General features: G+C 38.9%; 1 protein-coding gene across 1 annotated transcript in view; it reads left to right on the top strand.

The window, feature by feature from the left end:
* Nucleotides 1-18,480, top strand: part of cbarpb (CACN subunit beta associated regulatory protein b) — a 142,105-nt gene that overhangs the window by 11,559 nt on the left and 112,066 nt on the right. The window contains exon 3 of the mRNA XM_067968717.1: nucleotides 8,553-8,698. Coding sequence (XP_067824818.1) covers nucleotides 8,553-8,698 — 146 coding nt within the window. The remainder of the gene's footprint in view (nucleotides 1-8,552; nucleotides 8,699-18,480) is intronic.

Genomic DNA, 18,480 nt, shown 5'->3' with positions numbered 1-18,480 from the left:
TCAGAAATGGGGATGCTCGCTGATGGTTGCACAGTGATCAGTTCCATTCGCAACCCCTCAAATAATGAAGCAGTCTGAGCCCGCATGCAGCAAGACCTGGACAACATCCAGGCTTGGGCTGATAAGTGTCAAGTAACATTCGCGCCAGACAAGTGCCAGGCAATGACCATCTCCAACAAGAGGGAGTCTAACCACCTCCCCTTGACATTCAACGGCATTACCATCGCCGAATCCCCCACCATCAACATCCTGGGGGTCACCATTGACCAGAAACTTAACTGGATCAGCCATATAAATACTGTGGCTACAAGAGCAGATCAGAGGCTGGGTATTCTACAGCGAGTGACTCACCTCCTGACTCCCCAAAGCCTTTCCACCATCTACAAGGCACAAGTCAGGAGTGTGATGGAATACTCTCCACTTGCCTGGATGAGTGCAGCTCCAACAACACTCAAGAAGTTCGACACCATCCAGGACAAAGCAGCCCGCTTGATTGGTACCCCATCCACCACCCTAAACTGCCTTCACCACCGGCGCACTGTGGCTGCTGTGTGCCATCCATAGGATTCACTGCAACAACTCGCTAAGGCTTCTTTGACAGCACCTCCCAAACCCGCAACCTCTACCACCTAGAAGGACAAGAGCAGCAGGTACATGGGAACAACAACGCCTGCACGTTCCCCTCCAAGTTACACACCATCCCGACTTGGAAATATATCGCCATTCCTTCATCGTCGCTGGGTCAAAATTCTGGAACTCCCTTCCTAACAGCACTGTGGGAAAACCTTCAGCACATGGACTGCAGCGGTTCAAGAAGGCGGCTCACCACCACCTTCTCAAGGGCAATTAGGGATGGGCAATAAATGCCGGCCTCACCAGCGACGCCCACATCCCATGAACGAATAAAAAAAAAGTTACAGGTTATCTTTAAAAGATAAGACACTCCTGGGGCATGATTTTGACTTGGAGCCAGGAAGAGAGCTGGGCAGAGGGTAGATTTTCGGGCGCGAAACCCAGAAGTAAAATTGATGGGTCAGAATGTGCGATCGTGACCTAGTTGAATGATTAAAATTTTATTTCTGGGTTTCGCGCCCAACAGCCGGCCTGATTGACATCTGACTGCCTGTTGGGTGGGAAAGCAGCTGGGGAGAGATCAGTGTCTTCGGGGGTTGGATGGGGGAGTTCAAGGAGAGATCGTTGTCCTCGGGGGTTGGATGGGGGTGGTGGGGGAGGTGAGAAGTAGGCGATCGGGAGGGTCCCGGCGATGAGGGGGGTCGGCCAATCGTGGGGGTCCGATCGCTCCAGGTAAGCTTGTTGGGCCTGGAGGATAAACTCCTGCTCCTCCTGGCCCACAAGCAGTGCAATAAAGGCATTTCAATGGTGAACTGGCCCTTCTCACATCCTTTTACCAGGTGAGATTCACGAGCCCCAGGAAAGCCATCCTGGAGGCATTAAATTTAAAGCTCAGTTAAATTCAATTTAAAAAACGCTCCGTAACATCTCTAAATGACGTTAGTTGCCCGGCTAAATACCCGGCCGCCGGCACTGATTGGGGAGGCAATCTCGGCCAATGTGTTCCTCGCGTGCATCTAAACATGCCCACGTTAAACCCGAAAGTGGGTACGTTGGAGCCAGGTTGCGGTCGCGATCTAAAAAGTTGTTATTTTAACCTCCCACCTGCCCCCCACCCACCCGTTCTTTGGGGTTAAAATGCCCCTCCTGGTGTCTTTTTAAAAAAACACAATGTGGTTGGGTAGAATATTAATACAATTAGTAATACCAAAATGTTTCGTATTTCAAAATATTAACTCACGTTTCATTTTCCAGTGGTATCTCTTTGTGGGTTGATAACATTTCTTTTAAATCTTAATTCTATCAAATATTATATAATTTGGGTAAGAAGCATTTTTTTTCTATGGATCTGCCAACTAACAGTCATGTTAGTTTTTAGGCATTAGAAAAACACTATGGAGGCAATTCTTGATTCTAGCATTAATCAGTGTGCGTGTGCGCGCTGTGTGTGCGCACTGTGGGTGTGTGCTGTGTCCAACCATTGGAGTCAGTGTGGGGCCCATACCATTATTTGTGGTCAGGCTTCATTTAAATAATTCAGTGAGCTGCCAGTGCAAAGTACGCTCCTTATAGGCAGTTTGCCAATCTGGGGGCTGGCAAATTTGGCAGGGCGGCTGATTTTGAAGAGCCTGCAGCAGCACCTTGAAAGAGAGGCATGGAAGCATCAGGAGTTAAAGGAAGCACTAGTTTATAGCAGCAGGCAAAATTTTTGCCACATTGACAGCAGCAAGGAGATTAAATATGGAAGCCTATAAAACTCAAAAACCAGAAATGACCACAGTAAAAATTTCCTGCTTCCAGCTTTCCCTGTGTGTAGCTAAGGATCCCTTTAATGGACATTCAAAATGGCCACCTCCTGATTCCTACCACTTATGTTTGGTGGGCGGGAGAAGAAACTGGCAGTAATCCAGCAGGCAGACAAAAATGACATCAGGGGTCGTAACTACGTCATCTGAATCTGATTAATATATGTTTGTGAGGCTCCCATTTGTTTCCAATGGTCAAATTCATTTCTCCCTGATAGCTGTTAATAATTATGTCAGAGGTTAGTAACTGAAGTTGAGGAGGTGGGTGCAAATTGCAAGAGAGATCAGAACTAGAGTTGATGAGGAGCTGAAGTATGGAACAAAAACAAATTGAGGCCTATAGATGCATAGAAATAATTTCTCTTCAACTTCAATTTTAATGAGTTAAACATGAAAGTACTAACGCTGAATGAATCCCTGTGTAACAGTTTACAGGATATTTTCCCTTGAGGACATTAAAACTTTTATTGCCTGTGGTTTTGCCCATCAACCAAAGTCACTGCCTGCAATACAACTTATGTAAGACAGTATCTGTTTTAAAAGCATAAATGTTGCTTGTTTTAAGATTATGAAACTTCAGCTTTCTAAAACTTTTCACATATGGTATTGGAATTTCTTTTGTGAACAATTTGGTTCTCTTTTAACAAAGTATGTTTTCATGAATTGCCAAAAAACAGATGACTGATCTTACCACTGTTACATTTTTTTATTGCATGAGAAAAGAAAGAGAAGCTTTATGAGAAGGTTAAGACTATGTGAAGGGATTCTACATAATTTTAAGTGATGTTTAGAGGCCAACAAAAGGATTACTGTTTGTTCATCGGTTAAAGGTCATTAAGTTTATATTACTATTCACATAATTCAGGAATAATTCAATGATATAGAACCATAGACATTTTTAGCACAGAAGGAGGCCATTTCGCTCATCATGACTGTGCCGGATCTTTGCTAAAACAATCCGAAATTAATCCTTCGGTCCTGGTCTCTCTCATAGTCTGGTATCTCCCTTTGCTTCAAATATTTATCTACTTTTCCTTTGAAATAGGCAATGGTCTCCCTCAACTACTCCCTGTGGTAAAGCATTCCATGCTCCAACAACTCTCTGTGTAAAGAAATTTATCCTAACCCGTCTCCTCACTCTCTTCATGAGAATTTTAAATTGAAGACTTCTTTTCATTGACTCCCCAATCATACAAAATAGGCTTTCACTATTTACCCTAACAAAATTCTTCATGGTTTTAAAAACCTTTATTTAATCTCCCTTTTGGCCTTCTCTGCTCCAGTGGAAACAGTCCCAGTATCTAAAGTTTCTCCTCATAACAATAGTTTCCTGGTATCATCCTGGTGAATTTATGTTGTATGACCTCTATAGCTTTAATGCCCTTTCTATAATGGGGCAAAACTGCATACAGCACTCTAATTGTGACTTCAAAAAAATTCATTTTGGAAATGTGGACGTTACTGGCAACACCGGCATTTATTGGCCATCCCTAGTTGCCCTGAGAAGGTGGTGGTGGGCCTTACTCTTGAAAAACTGAATACAGTTTGATACAACTTTGTTAGTTTGCTAGGCCGCTTCAGAGGGCAGTTAAGAGTCAACCATATTGGTGTGGGACCAGAGTCAGAGCCAGGCTGAGTAAGCACAGCAGGTTTCCTTCCCTAAAGGAGATTAGTGAACCATTTAAGAACATAAGAACATAAGAAATAGGAACCGGAGTAGGCCATACGGTCCCTCGAGCCTGCTCCACCATTGAGTCAGATCATGGCTGATCTTCAACCTCAATTCCACTTTCCTGCCCGATCCCCATATCCCTTGATTCCACTAGAGTCCAAAAATCTATCTATCTCAGCCTTGAATATAATCAACGACTTTGGAATTCTCTACCCCAGAGGCCTGTGGATGCAAAGATTCACAACCTTCTGAGTGAAGAAATTTCTCCTCATCTCACTCTTAAATGGCCGACCCCTTATCCTGCAACTATGCCCTTTAGTTCCAGACTCTCCAGCATAAAGGTTTATACAAAAATCTGACAGCTTCATGGTCACTTTTACTAATACCAGCTTTCTAATTCCTGATTTTTTTCTAAACCAAATTCATAGAGTGGGATTTGAACATATATTCTTGGGATTACTAATCCAGTAACATAACCACTATACTACCATACCCCTGTAATTACCATCTGCAAATTTATCATTCCCTCCTTACTCTTGTACACTGTTCCTCTTTTTATAAAATGCAAAGTGCTATTGACCATTTTCATGGCTTTATCTATCCTTTCTTTAATTATTCTTTTATGCTTTTAAAAATCCTTACTATTCCTAACTAGCTTTTTTAATATTCCTTTTTAGCCTCTTGTTCTTCCTGTTCCCCTCCCAACTACACTTTCTATATTCCTCATTATTTTCTTTAGTATTGTAAGTCTTAGTTTATTTTAGGCCTGCCTTCTGAGTTTCTGTTTAGTTTTAATCTCTTTAACTTTAATTTGGGCCAGAAAACTTATCTCACTGTCTTTTTTCAACCAGCACTAGACTGGGTAAAGAAGGCAGATTCCCTAGTTGGGCTTTTATAACAATCCAGCAGCTTTAACGGTCATTTTTTTCCGGTGGTAACCTACAAATTAACAGATATATTGAATTCAATCTCAGTACTTGACATTGTGGGTTGCTGGCCCATACCATAAGCACTTACTACCACACCCTTGTTGTAGCAGTGAATAACTGGAGGAGAACTCTGACTCACAGTGATGCAAAGCAAAGGAGGGAATTGAAATAACTCCATCCTGGTTCATGTCATGGGGCATATCATAGAAGTCATTTGTTTAGTGATAATTAATTACACAAAAACTGTTAGTCTATGTGAATATCCTTATATGAAAGCAGTGGTAAATTGTCTTTATACTATGACATTTCTTCTTCTAGTTAATAATATAAATGTACCCATTAAAAAAAAATGCTTTCTGCTGGGCAATTCACAGAACAACCCAAGAAAATGACAGACCATTTGTTCATAGTAGCCTCCCACTGTAAACAGTATAAAGATTACACGTAGAAAGTCTATGGGGCATCGAGCATTCTGGAAAAAATGATGCATATCTGGAGACTTAGCTAGTTTAAATTTTTATGGGTGAGGAAGTAATTTATGCAGTATTAAAAACAATGCCACCAGAGCTACGAAGCTTTTACAAGGCCGTTCCCCATTGTTCAGCTTTGTTGTCGATCTGTCCTGTGTAAGAACTCAAATGCCCATTTCCTGGTAAGGGTGAAATAACAATCTTCAGAAGCCAAATTTCCTCAGGTCACTTGTGCCATTGTTGGAAGAGGCGCAAAACAGCGCCTCCAACAGGGACTGGCAGCTCAATCCAAAATATAAATGGGGAAACCATCTTCATAAGTCACAGTTCTCTGCTTGAGTACCCCTTCCTCCAACACTCAACCAACAGCATAAAGGAAGTCATAACGAGTTGGAGAAGGTGTTTGACTTGTCATGTGTTTGAAGATCTGGGTCTCCTTGTAGTATGGTTAATCAGTAATTATAATGTTTTAGGTTTCTCCTTATTGTAAAGATGTAATGTTTAGTCAGCTGTTGCAGAAATATGAACCCATAAATGAGCTCCGAGTTAAAATGTGGATGCAAGTATCAAAATATATTATATCAAGGAGTGTTTTGTAGGAATTCTTCTGCTTTGACAGAACTGTGAAATCCAGCAAGGAATTTCAATCAGCCAAAAGTTCAAAGTAATGAACAATTAGAATTTTACTATATTTTGTTGTTAACTAAAATTAATTTTGTATTGTACTAATGGGAAAAAATATTTAAAGGGACTACTCCTCAATTGTTTTATTCTACCCAACATTATTTGTCTTTGGTCACCTGGTGGGCAGGTCAGAGGACCTCTATCGTGGGCCTACTTCTGCAGCTGGCATAATCTGACCTGCATAGATCACTGGGGAGGGTATCTCCGACTGCGTCTGCATGTTTAGATCTATTGTATATAACCATGCAGTGTCCACTGGTTTCCTAGAAGCTTCCCACATTGCAGGACATCAACCTCTTCTTTGACCCAGGTTTTAAAAATGCCTTTTGAAAAATTGAACTGGCACCTATTTTATTTCGGACAGGCCGTCAATCATTTATTACTGATACCCTCCTGCTGGAGAAGGTACTTGAAGTTGTCCTGGTTGGTGGCTTTGGGCTTCACACCAATGATTATTTGCACAACTTTGTCCAGTCGATGTGTCTGTTCCGTGGCCAGGACAAAATTGTATTCTACATGTACCTGCAGTGGTAGTGCCCCTCTCCCACATCTGAGGACAAATGTACGGAGTCGTACAACACCAGATTATAGTCCAACAGCTTTATTTGAAATCACAAACTTTCGGAGCTTTGCTCCTTCGTCAGGTGACCTGACGAAGGAGCAAAGCTCCGACAGCTTGTGATTTCAAATAAAGCTGTTGGACTATAACCTGGTGTTGTACGACTCCGTACATTTGTGCACCCCAGTCCATCACCGGCATCTCCACATCACATCTGAGGAGGCTGCTTCTCAATTTCTGGGTGCATATTTTCACCAACAATCTTTACCTATCATCTACAAATTAGGACATCCCTCACTTTCATGAGCACTGACGTTCACTCCATCTCCGCTCCCCTCCCCCACCCAAAAACATATTGTTCCAAAAACATAAGTTAGTGATTGATCCCTATTGTTTCATCAGACCAAATGGTGAATCTCTCGTACTTTAGCTTACAAGAAATCCACCAGTTTCCCTTTGTAAAATGTATGACTAATTTTAGAAAATCTCAAATATAAGAAAAAGTGACAAATCGAGTGTAAGATCTATTGTTTATAATAAGCATGTTTTCAAGGCACATTGTAAATGAGACTTCTATCATTACATTATAGTCTCACAAACTTTAATATGTCAGTTCTGCTGCCCAATTGTTTAGCTTAAAATATGGTCTACATAACTCAATAAAGCTATTTCCTTTCTTTGCACTGCTAATGCATTCACTATCCCTAATGTTTGTTTGCAACCTCCATCTTTGTGGTAAATGGAGATTGCTTTCTACGGTCACATGATCTATTTAAAGGGCCATCCTCTGTCTGTTTGTTATTTTCACATACAATCATATTAATAAAATAGTGATAATTCCACAACATAATACATTACAAGAAACTCTTGCATCACCTCACATCCCAAGGTGGGCAAAAGAATGTGTTGGTTCAACAGAGTTTTTTAGCACTAATTTTAAGTTTAGCTATTCTTGGCTATTTTGTTAACATGAGGGCCCTGGTAATACTCTGTGGGATACTTGCGGAAAGACACAAACACGTTTGTCTGAAATTTTTCTTTCTTTTATTTTAGTGAAGGCATTAAACACTTATTTTAGCAGGATAGCAGGATTTCAGACAAACACGTTAACATACATCCACTGGTATCCCACTGTGTAACATCAGGAACAAGCGTTTTAACTAAATGTTACAGCTCTATTTGTGCTCTGACTCTGTCACTATGTAATGCCACAATCTTCTAATTGTGGCATTAAGAATTTTTTTCCCACCAGCTCCCAGTAACACACTTTTCAATAGTAGCAGGCAAGACAAAAATAGCATTTGTATTTTAAGATTAAATCAACTTAATTTTCAATGACAATGATAAATATAAAATGGCTAAAGCAGCAGGGAAAACCATGTGCATACCTTGTACTTACAGGCGTAGGCTTTCTGATTATAATGTCGATGGTAAACTATATGCCACAGTCTCCTCTTAATTCAAATTGTCTGATGATTCAGTTTGTTTTAAGTACTGAATTCCCACTTTGATATGTTACTTACATTGCTTAATTCAAATGATTGGATAATTCAAACTTTTTTTTGCTCAAAAAACAACTTTGAATTATTAAGAGTGGACTGTATTCATCTTGAGAGAGAATGGATGGGAGGCTGTTCTTAAGCTGATTTGTTTCCTTCTTTACCACAGGTAATGTTAAAATGGACAGGGATATTTCTGACTGCGCCTAGTTCTAATGCCACTTTGTTCAAATATTTGAGTCTAGTTGTGTGTACATTTAACTTGCTTTCTGTCCTCACTGTTAAAAATAATAAACGATTCTTGTGCTAATGCCACAGATTTAACACTTTCTTTGTTTATCACATTTTTGCTTTGGTGCAGGCTATTCCCAAAGATCCGAGTGTCCAGGATGGTTATGTCCTACTGCTTGTCCTGGTGTCTGTTTTCATTGGTGGGACTTTAGTCCTACTCTCTGGTATCTTGATTATCTGCAGAAGATGCTGTGAAACTGACCGAAGGTATTCAAGGTAAGTCATATCTCAGACATCTGGTATAACTCCATTTCTTTAACCGATTGGAAGAGTCCAGTTGCATTTCTGCCCAAAAGCATTGTCTTCAGAGCATACAATAGGTAAAAATATGTTGCATGTGTCCTGTACTTTCTTGCACTGTATTTCAGAATAATCAGTATTACATGTGTACATATATCATGTATTGGTCTGAACATAAGATTGCAAGCAAAACATTTGTTAATGTAACAAAGTAACATCTGGATTGCAAGCTAACAATCCCTGTCTTTAATTGTATTGTACTATATATCCAAATTTAGATAATTTTTCTGACTAGATGGCGTATTGTGTTGTGACAGTGTACTGGATTCAGATCCAGCCCCAACAGTTGGGATGAAAGTCTCCTTTCACTGACAGCTGTTATACATCTTAATCCAAATGTGTCTTGGCAGTATTAATCTGGCCCCTAGTGAAAACAAGTCTCCTGCACAAAGCTGCCCATAATTCAGCAATAATTGTGCAAATCTCATTAACAGAAGCCAAAACGATAGATGTTGTGGAAAATAGAAATGTTACAGGAGAGGTAGAGGGCGGTCTTCTATTTTGCAGTTAAAGAATATTGTTGGGACTATTTCTGCAGAGCTCTACAGAGCATGTTAGCTATGTCCTAGGAAAGAAAGTATTATGTAGAGCCTTATCATATCTTCAGGACATCCCAAAATGCTTTACAATCAGTGGAATACTTCTCAACTGCAGTCAATGTGAATATGTAGGTAAATCAAATTGCACACAGCAAGGTCCCACAAACAGCAAACAAATGAATGGCCAGATAAGCTGTTTTTGGTGGTGTTGGCTGAGGGAAGAATGTTGACCAAGACATTAGGAGAACTCTGCTCTTCAAATAGTACTATAAAATCTGTTACATCCACCTGGGTAGGCAGCACTCCTTCAGTATTGAGTATTCAGAGTGTCAGCCTAGATTATGTGCTGAAGTCTTTAGTTGGCCTGGAACCCCACAATCTTTTGGCTCAGACAACAACGTTATCAACTGAGCTAAACTGGTATTATATTAGGAACAAAAAAGAATATGCTTGGTTCCTCAGGACTACGAATCCTTGTGCTAAGAAGCACAAAATATGCACAACAAAAGTAATAAAAAAACAAATTATAATTTTGGTCACCCCTGCTAACCTCTATTTTGTTTTGGTGTCCTTTTTTCCTTAAGCATTTTGCTACATTAAAGGTGCTATATAAATGCAATTTGTTGTTTCTACTGCTTATCAAGATCTTAAGTAATGGTGCTATCTATCTGTGATCGACAAACATGACTTACAAAATAAGAAAATGCATTAATTATATTAAGTGCTGCAAAACATTTTTCTCAATTGATCTTGAGGACATCAAAGGAATTGATTTAGAACCTTAGTTAAGGATTCATTCCATTTGTGAGTTTGCATTCCTCCATCTCATCAAGCACTTCATTGTACAGCATTGGATTTTTCAAACTGCTGGACCTGTAGTTAATTTTAAAAAAAACCAAGATGACAATGTGCTTGCCTCAACTGGCTGCATGTCGCATTCAAATCTGGCTCTTTATGTATGGGGTGAACCCAGAAATTTCCAAATAGACAAGAATCTTCCTTATTTAAATCTGTTTAATTGTAATGGAAACTCAGCACTTAACCTTAGTCTTCATTGAGGATAGATGATGTCATTAATGAATTTTAAGAAGAACAATGCCCATAAGTAATATGAGGTGAGTTAACTAAAGACCTTCGCTTCTAGAATTCAAGCACTTTAAAGAAATTAAAGATTATGCTTTAAAAATCATCCTGCGTTGTTCTGGTTCAGTCATTTGTCAGCTCTTTCATTCCAAAACCCAAATGTTCATCAGATGTTTGCCTGTACAAAACTTGTTAACCATGTTTAATCATAGTTGTATAAGAGTTTCCATTCACTGTAAGGAGTGGTTTAGATGTATATCCCCAGGGACATTGGAACTGATAGAGGAATTAATTTGTTGCCAGAGGTGATGTTCAATTTGGTTGATAATTTTAATTAACAACAATAAAAACACTCCAGTGGGGAATGTATATGACCAGTATCCATGTACATCTTCATTCTGTTTAGTGTTGCATTTGACAACCTGCATCATATTGCTTAGTAGCAATACTCAACAATTTGTCTTCACTAAATGCTGATTTGATTGACCTTAGGGACTCTTGGTCCTGTCTCAGAAGTAGAATTTAAGATCAATTGGCTATTAAATGTACCTGATCATGATGGCTTAATGGTAATCTTCACTATAAGTACAAGTACAAATGTCTGTTTTCCACATGGGTTGGATTATGACTCCGCCTCAGTCTCCTTAACATGACTAAATTAGAAATAGTTGGCAACCAACTTTCCACCCCCATCATCACCCTCAACTCCACATGCTGTCAGGCTGCCTGTCCAACATCAAAGTGTGTTTGAGCCAGAACTTTCTCAGGTTTAACGTTGGCAAGACTGAATCCATTCTGTTTGGCTCCCACCAGAAACTTTGCACTTCTTATCGCCAATCCCATTCATCTTTTTGGCTGCTTGCTCAGGCTAAACCCGACCATGCATGGTCTTAGTGTTCTGGTAAATCTGGACCTGACCTTCAAACCCTACATCAAGACTGCCTACTTCTATTTGATGTGGAGATGCCGGTGATGGACTGGGGTTGACAATTGTAAACAATTTTACAACACCAAGTTATAGTCCAACAATTTTTATTTGAAATCTACAAGCTTTCGGAGGCTTCCTCCTTCGTCAGGTACCTGACGAAGGAGGAAGCCTCCGAAAGCTTGTAGATTTCAAATAAAAATTGTTGGACTATAACTTGGTGTTGTAAAATTGTTTACTTCTATTTGAGTAACATTACCTACCTACAGCTCTGTCTCATCTAAACTGCCACCCAAACTGTCATCCATCCTTTCATCATTTCACTGGCTTCCTGAGCTTCACCCTACATAAACTCCAAACTTATTCAAATTCTGCTGTTCATATCCTATCCTTGGTAAGTCCCACACATCTACCACCCTTGTTCTTGCTGTCCCCTATTGGCTCCCTGTCCCCAGTGTATTGACATCAAAATCTCTGTCCTTTGTTTTCCAATCCCTCCACTGCCTTACTCCACCGTACCTCTGTAATATTCTCAATCCCTATGTTCCAGCATGTGGCCTACACTCTGGTCTAATGTGCATCATCCCATTCTTTCCACCACTGTGTCAGTTGCAGAGCCTTTAGCTGCCATGCCCCTGTACTTTGGATTTTATTCTTAAGCCTCTGCCTCACTATCTCTTTCCCCACCTTTGGTCACCTCCTATTGCTTTTCTCCTATTTCTTATTGTCTTGTAAAATGCTTTGGGAGGTTTTAGTTAAATGATAAGAGCAAAATAAGTGCAAGTTTTTATGTACTTAAAAACTGTGCCATTTCTAAATTTTCCAAGATTCCACCCAAACAGTGTAAGCAATTGTAACATATTGTAGCAGATTTGGATTTTTGTTTTTGTTTTGCAGCTCTTAAAGCTTTAGATTACCTTTGGTTGGTCAGATGTGATGTAATGATTTAAGAACAGTAGTGCAATTTTGGTGGAATGTTGCAGCTCACTAGGATAATGATGGATGTTTTAGTTCATTGTGTTGCCTAGCAACTCAGCATAGTGCAAAATCCAGCATAGCAAATAAAATTCAAATCAAAAATATCACTTTGGCTGAGTAGTGTATCAGTTTAAACTTTAATAGCCCTGCATTTCTCCATCTGAAATTCTACCTGAGAGACCATCTATACATATTAACCATTTAGGGATTGATGTCACTGGATGTTTAATTCCCATGGAATGTAAATCCACAGCTCATTTCTGGATGCCTCCACTATCATCTTTCAGAGCCCCAGATGCAAAGTATTCACCTTGTGTGATACGGCTGGAGGATAGGAGATTTCAGTTAGTGATGATGTATCTTTGAAACATGCCTTCAGGTTGTTATTTTACTTAAATTTTTATTTGCCTTATCATTGTTTCTATAACTTATTGTTGACCAATTAAATGGGACTTTTCAACTGTTTCCTTTTTGGGGCTATGAGTAAATTTTTCATAATATAGAAGATTGGTAAAATGGAATCCTCTGAATGTTGATGTGGCCTATCAAGGCTGTACTTAAATAAAAATATTTTTCAATATAGTTGTCTATTTTGACTTCTATGTTTACCAGCAGCTAGTACTGAATTATGCTGAAAGGATTTCCTGCACGTTACCTTTTTTTAAGCTTAGTGATCCCACCACAGCTTTTACTATCAACAATGTTAGACTGTACCTAAGAATGCTTATTATAAAATTTATGGAACAAAAACAATAAAATCCATTTTGTTTCTAATTTAGGACATTTTAAGATTTTCAATACTTCTGTCTTTCTTTCGTTCTTGCTTTCTTTCAGTCCAGGTATCCATGCCAATTCTGTATTGTTCCGGTGGTACATGCAAGGTAACATCAGCACAAAGCATTCTGGCTACCTTGCTTCCTTGATCATCTTCAGGCTGTGCTTAATAAAATACATTTACAACCTTTCCTTGCCTCCTTATGCTGGAGATCAAGAAAAGGGGAGAGTACACCAGTGAATCTAGGGATGATCAACACTTCATGGTTGGGCAGGCCATGGATGGAGGCTTAGAGACACCTAGAGCAATAGCTATACTGAGGGCCTCACGTGAAGCATAAGCAGGCTGCATGTGATCCCTGACATGAGAATTATTATTCCACGGGAGATGCAAAACTTAGTGAGTGATTGAAAAGTTAGCTAGTAAACAGTAAGTAAAAATAGTGCTGTTCCTTCATATTGGGGAGCAATATTCTCATTATTTATTCAAATCATGGTTCACATCTTTTAGCATCACATGCCAATTTTTTTTCTGTTTATACTATTTATAAACCATGATGATATATACATACCTGTTTTTTCACCAATGATGAGTGAGTCTATATCAGTTATGGAAATATGATTTTTTTTTTCCATTTACCTACCTCTGGAGCCAATTACAGTCTCTTACGATTACAGTCCCAGCTGAGATCAAATAACAGAGAGTACAAGATTGACCCCTGGACCTTCCTGGTCTATATTGTTCAGTGCTCCACCATGCAGTGCCGTTATCCTTTGGACCATGAGGTGACTTGAAACATGGTGCTCTAAATCTTCTCAACTTTTCTATTTTACTTTTGCAAGGGGAGAGGTGAAAATAGATATATAAAAAAAAGACAAATATTTGCATATTAGCAGACAGAAAAGACGCCAGCTATCTTTTAATTTAATTGTGCATCAATGAAATCAGCAGCAAATGTCACTGGTAACAGTAGGACCATTTCAACATCAGGTTCTCCCTTATGAATTCTTCCTCTCGCTGTCCTTAATATTTTTCTTTCGACATTGACCTGGTCCATCAGCTAGTCAGGCACGAAACTAATACTAACTGTATGCATAATCAATCTATATCTAATTGAGTTAATTGATCATGAAAATGAGTCATTCCACTTTATAGCTGTTGTGCCTTCTGCCATTTATTGCACAGTTAGAATGAAATGTGCCCACTCCCAAAGCTTTTTCATCCAAAAGGATGAACTTCTCTGTCCAAATGCAGAACAGTTCATAATCAAGGCTTATATACATGCAAAATGTTTATTTTTTTAGTGGAACAGAATCTGTTGTAATACAGTATAGAGAAATCTAGACAGTTTTTGACATGGATATCTATATAACAAGGCACAGTTTATTCCACTTAAATGTTTAATCTTATTTTGTGACTGTTTCATAGGCCTAAACAGAAGTTTACAGCCATTTCTTAATGTATTCCTTTTAAAATGTTATTGCATTGGTCTACAATATGTGTGACTTTTAATCATATGTATTGGAATTCTATTTTCTGATTTCATGAAATTCACAATTTTTTCCACGTTTGTGAATTACCATGACAGCTGGGACAACATCTGAACCATTGCTAACACCAAAGATTCACAATACTGCCATTTTGAGTATCTCAATAGTGGATATTGCAGGAAGCTTCTCAGCCCAAAATAGAAAACATTTCACCATCTACTCACTATGCTAGGATGAGGTTCACCTCTGTCACTTAATATAAAGACAAAATAAAGTTAAGTGCATTTTAAAATCAGGATCTTGAACAATGTTCTGAACTGAAGCACTATCGTGCCCATCTTTAGTGAGTTACTGGTTCTTTTTTTCCCACTGAGTGTCCTCTCATCATTCAATTACATCTCAGTACCATTTTCAGCCAATCTGTTCAATATTTGACTATCAACAGATAATTGAGAATGACTACATGTTGATTAAAAATACCTTAATGGTGTGCTAATGATGATGTGACAGCATATCATGCCCTATTTATATTAAGGAAGTGTCTCGGATGTACTTCCGTTGCTTAGATAGAATCTTAGAATGATACAGCACACAGGGAGGCCATTTAGCCCATCGCACCTGTGCTGGCTCTTTGAAAGAGCTATCCAATGAGTCCCACTCCCCTGCTCTGTCCCCAGATAAGGCAGGCTACATCCCTGCAGAGACACAGATCATTATCTCACAAGGTGGATTTGTTCCATCTTCTGGAAGCAAATGTTGACCGTGGCAAACATCAATGGCCACCAGCAGAAGTACTGATACCAAGGTCAACATTTTGTACCAGTTATAGCCGAGTTCTGCTCTCAATTGTAATTGCTTTAAAGTTGCAGTCACGATTTTTGAAAAACTACATATGAGTGACCTCACACATGTGCAGTTGTTTTGATGTCGTCACTGATGCTTCAAATCCTCCCTGTAATGTGAATAGGGTGAACTGGAGTACCCTGAAGCATCATCACATTATGGACCTGTTTCCAATGGAAGGTGTTATGCAAAATAAATGGGGTTATTGTCATCAGGTTTAAGCCGTTGGGGGAAGTTTATATTAAGAACAGCCCTATTGTAAAAAATAGAATTTGAATACTAAAACATTTTTCAATGTGGCCTTGAAATCTTTGCAGTTTAAGTAGCAGCAAGTAGACTTTATATGTGCCTTCTTGCCAATTTGAGAAGAGACCGAAACATTGATGAGTTAAGCAAAGCATTGATGAGTTAAGAGGATCATTGATGAGTTAAGGGTTTAATATTGGCTTTAGGTCATCTGACACAGTCTTCATTTGGCAAGAATCATCCAAGCCCATTTTTGTTTAGGACTATCTGGTAATGGTCCCAGTTCAGAATCAATGCATGTAGATTTGATTGGCTTTCAGTTGACCTAATATTGACAAATAAATCCTTGTCTTCAATAACAAAAAGATAAACAGTGCAAAACAGTACATGATCACAAATATCAAATACATTGATATTTCAAAGCAGAGTATTACTGATAAATAACCCAAACTCAATTCCATACAGGCTATGCTACAACAGAAATAATGCAAGTGTATTATTTAATATAGTCAATACTCAATATAATTTAGTATGAATATAAAAATGCTTCAATTTACCTACAAATATAGTCATAATTAGTCATGTCTTATTGAAAATAATGACAATTCTTGACAGTCTAAGGAGTAAAGGTTTATTAAAAATCACAATTTGATACATTTTGAATACAATGGCAAAATGAAAAGAGTAAAATGTGACAGCAATCGTAGTGTATTTTCAGGAATTGATGACTAGCTCCAATGCCCAGTCAGTTACAGGAGATTGTTCTGAATATTAATAAAACCCAAGAAATTAATTTGATATATTAAGAATTCTTAATTTATTGCCCCTCCCAGTTTTCCTCATCTAGTTTCTTTTTAGTAATAAGGAATCTTACTTAAATTCCTAATCCGCAGTCCAGAATGATTCATTTTGACAAATCCCAGCCATGCCACTGGGGGGAGGGCTTCATGATCAGAGAGTATTGCAGATTAGGAGGAGAGGAAATTGGATGTTGACCATCTGGTCTCATTAGCATCAGTACTGTTCAGTGATGGTGGTTTGAGATTAATGGAATGGTGGGATTTATGAAAAAAGTTACAAAAAAATTACATACAATTTGAAGCTATCACTGAGGGAGTGATATAGACTCATTTTGGTTTAAAAATGTGACCTATTGTAAAGTGCTGCTCTTGAATATATGGAACTGTGTTTTTAAGTGAGTTTCCAGTCTGTGTCTTTCTCTCTAATCATAAATATCACTCCTAACATTTCCTTCATATTGACAACTCCGGATCCAAACTTGCTGCTGTATTAGGTTCTAGCAAAATAGCAAACTACATACAGGAAAGCATCTAGTCACAGTGATTGCAGTAGCTTTGTTACAATCTATAGAGACAGCACTGATTTTAGGGCAAACAAAGGGATGCTTTTTTGGCTGTTTTTAATTGTTAGCTAACTGCACAGTAATACAAATGATTGTACTAATTACATTTTTTAGAACTCATAAGAGTCATTAATCATCTTGTGCACCATAAAGACAGTGCTCTGGGTGCGGATATGCTGTCAGTGATTAAAGTCACATGATTTATTTAAGGGAGGAAGTGCAGTCGTTTGCAGTTTGTGGCTGAGTCCAAGAGTCTTCATATAGCTTCATCCTTTACTGAGTCATGCTGACCAACTTCATGCTGAGAACTAAGCTATCTTCCCGAACAATAGGGAACTAGCAACCACTGGGGACACCATTCAAAGTTAAAAAGGGGTTACAGGTATTTGTAATGCTAATATGATCTGATATATATATATTTTCAAATGCTAAGCCAAGCAGGTTTTGATTGTTGAACAATAATGGACATTTTCAGAGAATGTTCAATTTGTATTTTCTTGGACCTGAGGGAGAAGAATATATTTAGTCTGCAAATAGTGACAGTGTTAAATACAATAGACCCACTGTTGAAATAACTGATCCCCTTTCATTAGAAAATATCAATATGTCAAACAGTATAATAGAGAATTGCAAAAGGTAAGGAAAAAGTCACAAGGCTACAGCACAGTCAAGGAATTCAGGTTTCGTTATAAATGGCAAGAAAGGAAGAGCAGTTTATACTTCATTAAAACTCTGAGAATATGTTGGCAGCCTTGAGCTTGCTCTTACCTGTTTAACATTTTTTAGCTTTATTTTGAGTGGGTACTTTGTTTCCCAGTTATTATTACTTTTTGTATTTTTTTTTCATTCACTTACCTAAGGCCCGCAGCAGAAAGAGTGAATGCAAAGCTTTCTCTCAGGCCACAGGCAATAACCCATATACTCGAATGTCCATGCATGACCCTGCCCTCTGACTCTCCCACCCCCTGCTGCAGTCTTTACTTGGGGGGTGATTTTAAACCCTAAGAACGGGTGGGTTGGGGACGGGTGGGAGTTGAAAATAGTTTTTTGTGTCGCGGCCGCAACCCGGCTTTATTTCCGGGTTTAACGTCAGCGTAAAAGCACAGGCTTCCCGCTGGGAATGCAAAGTCCAAAAATTTTGCGGTTGCGACCCAAAAAAACAACTATTTTCAGCTCCCACCCGCCCCGAACCCACTCGTTCTTGGGGTTTAAAATCACCCCCTTGGTGTATCGCCACTCAATGGGGGTAATTTTAACTTTGGCCGATGGTGTAGAACGGGCAGTATCAAATTAGCCATCCATTATGTACCCCGCCCGATTTTCCTTTACTATTGAAGTCAATGAAAGAGAAAATCAGGTGTTGTGTATAGTGGGCAGCCGATTCAATATTGTCCATTTTAGACCATCGCCTTTAGTTAAAATTATCTCCAATGCAACTTAAATCTGGAATTGAGTG

Source organism: Heptranchias perlo, chromosome 29 (assembly GCF_035084215.1).
Source record: "Heptranchias perlo isolate sHepPer1 chromosome 29, sHepPer1.hap1, whole genome shotgun sequence".
In the NCBI taxonomy this organism is placed as follows: domain Eukaryota; kingdom Metazoa; phylum Chordata; class Chondrichthyes; order Hexanchiformes; family Hexanchidae; genus Heptranchias; species Heptranchias perlo.
The sequence above is the reverse complement of the archived record's forward strand: the minus strand, read 5'-3'. Positions and strand labels throughout refer to the sequence as shown.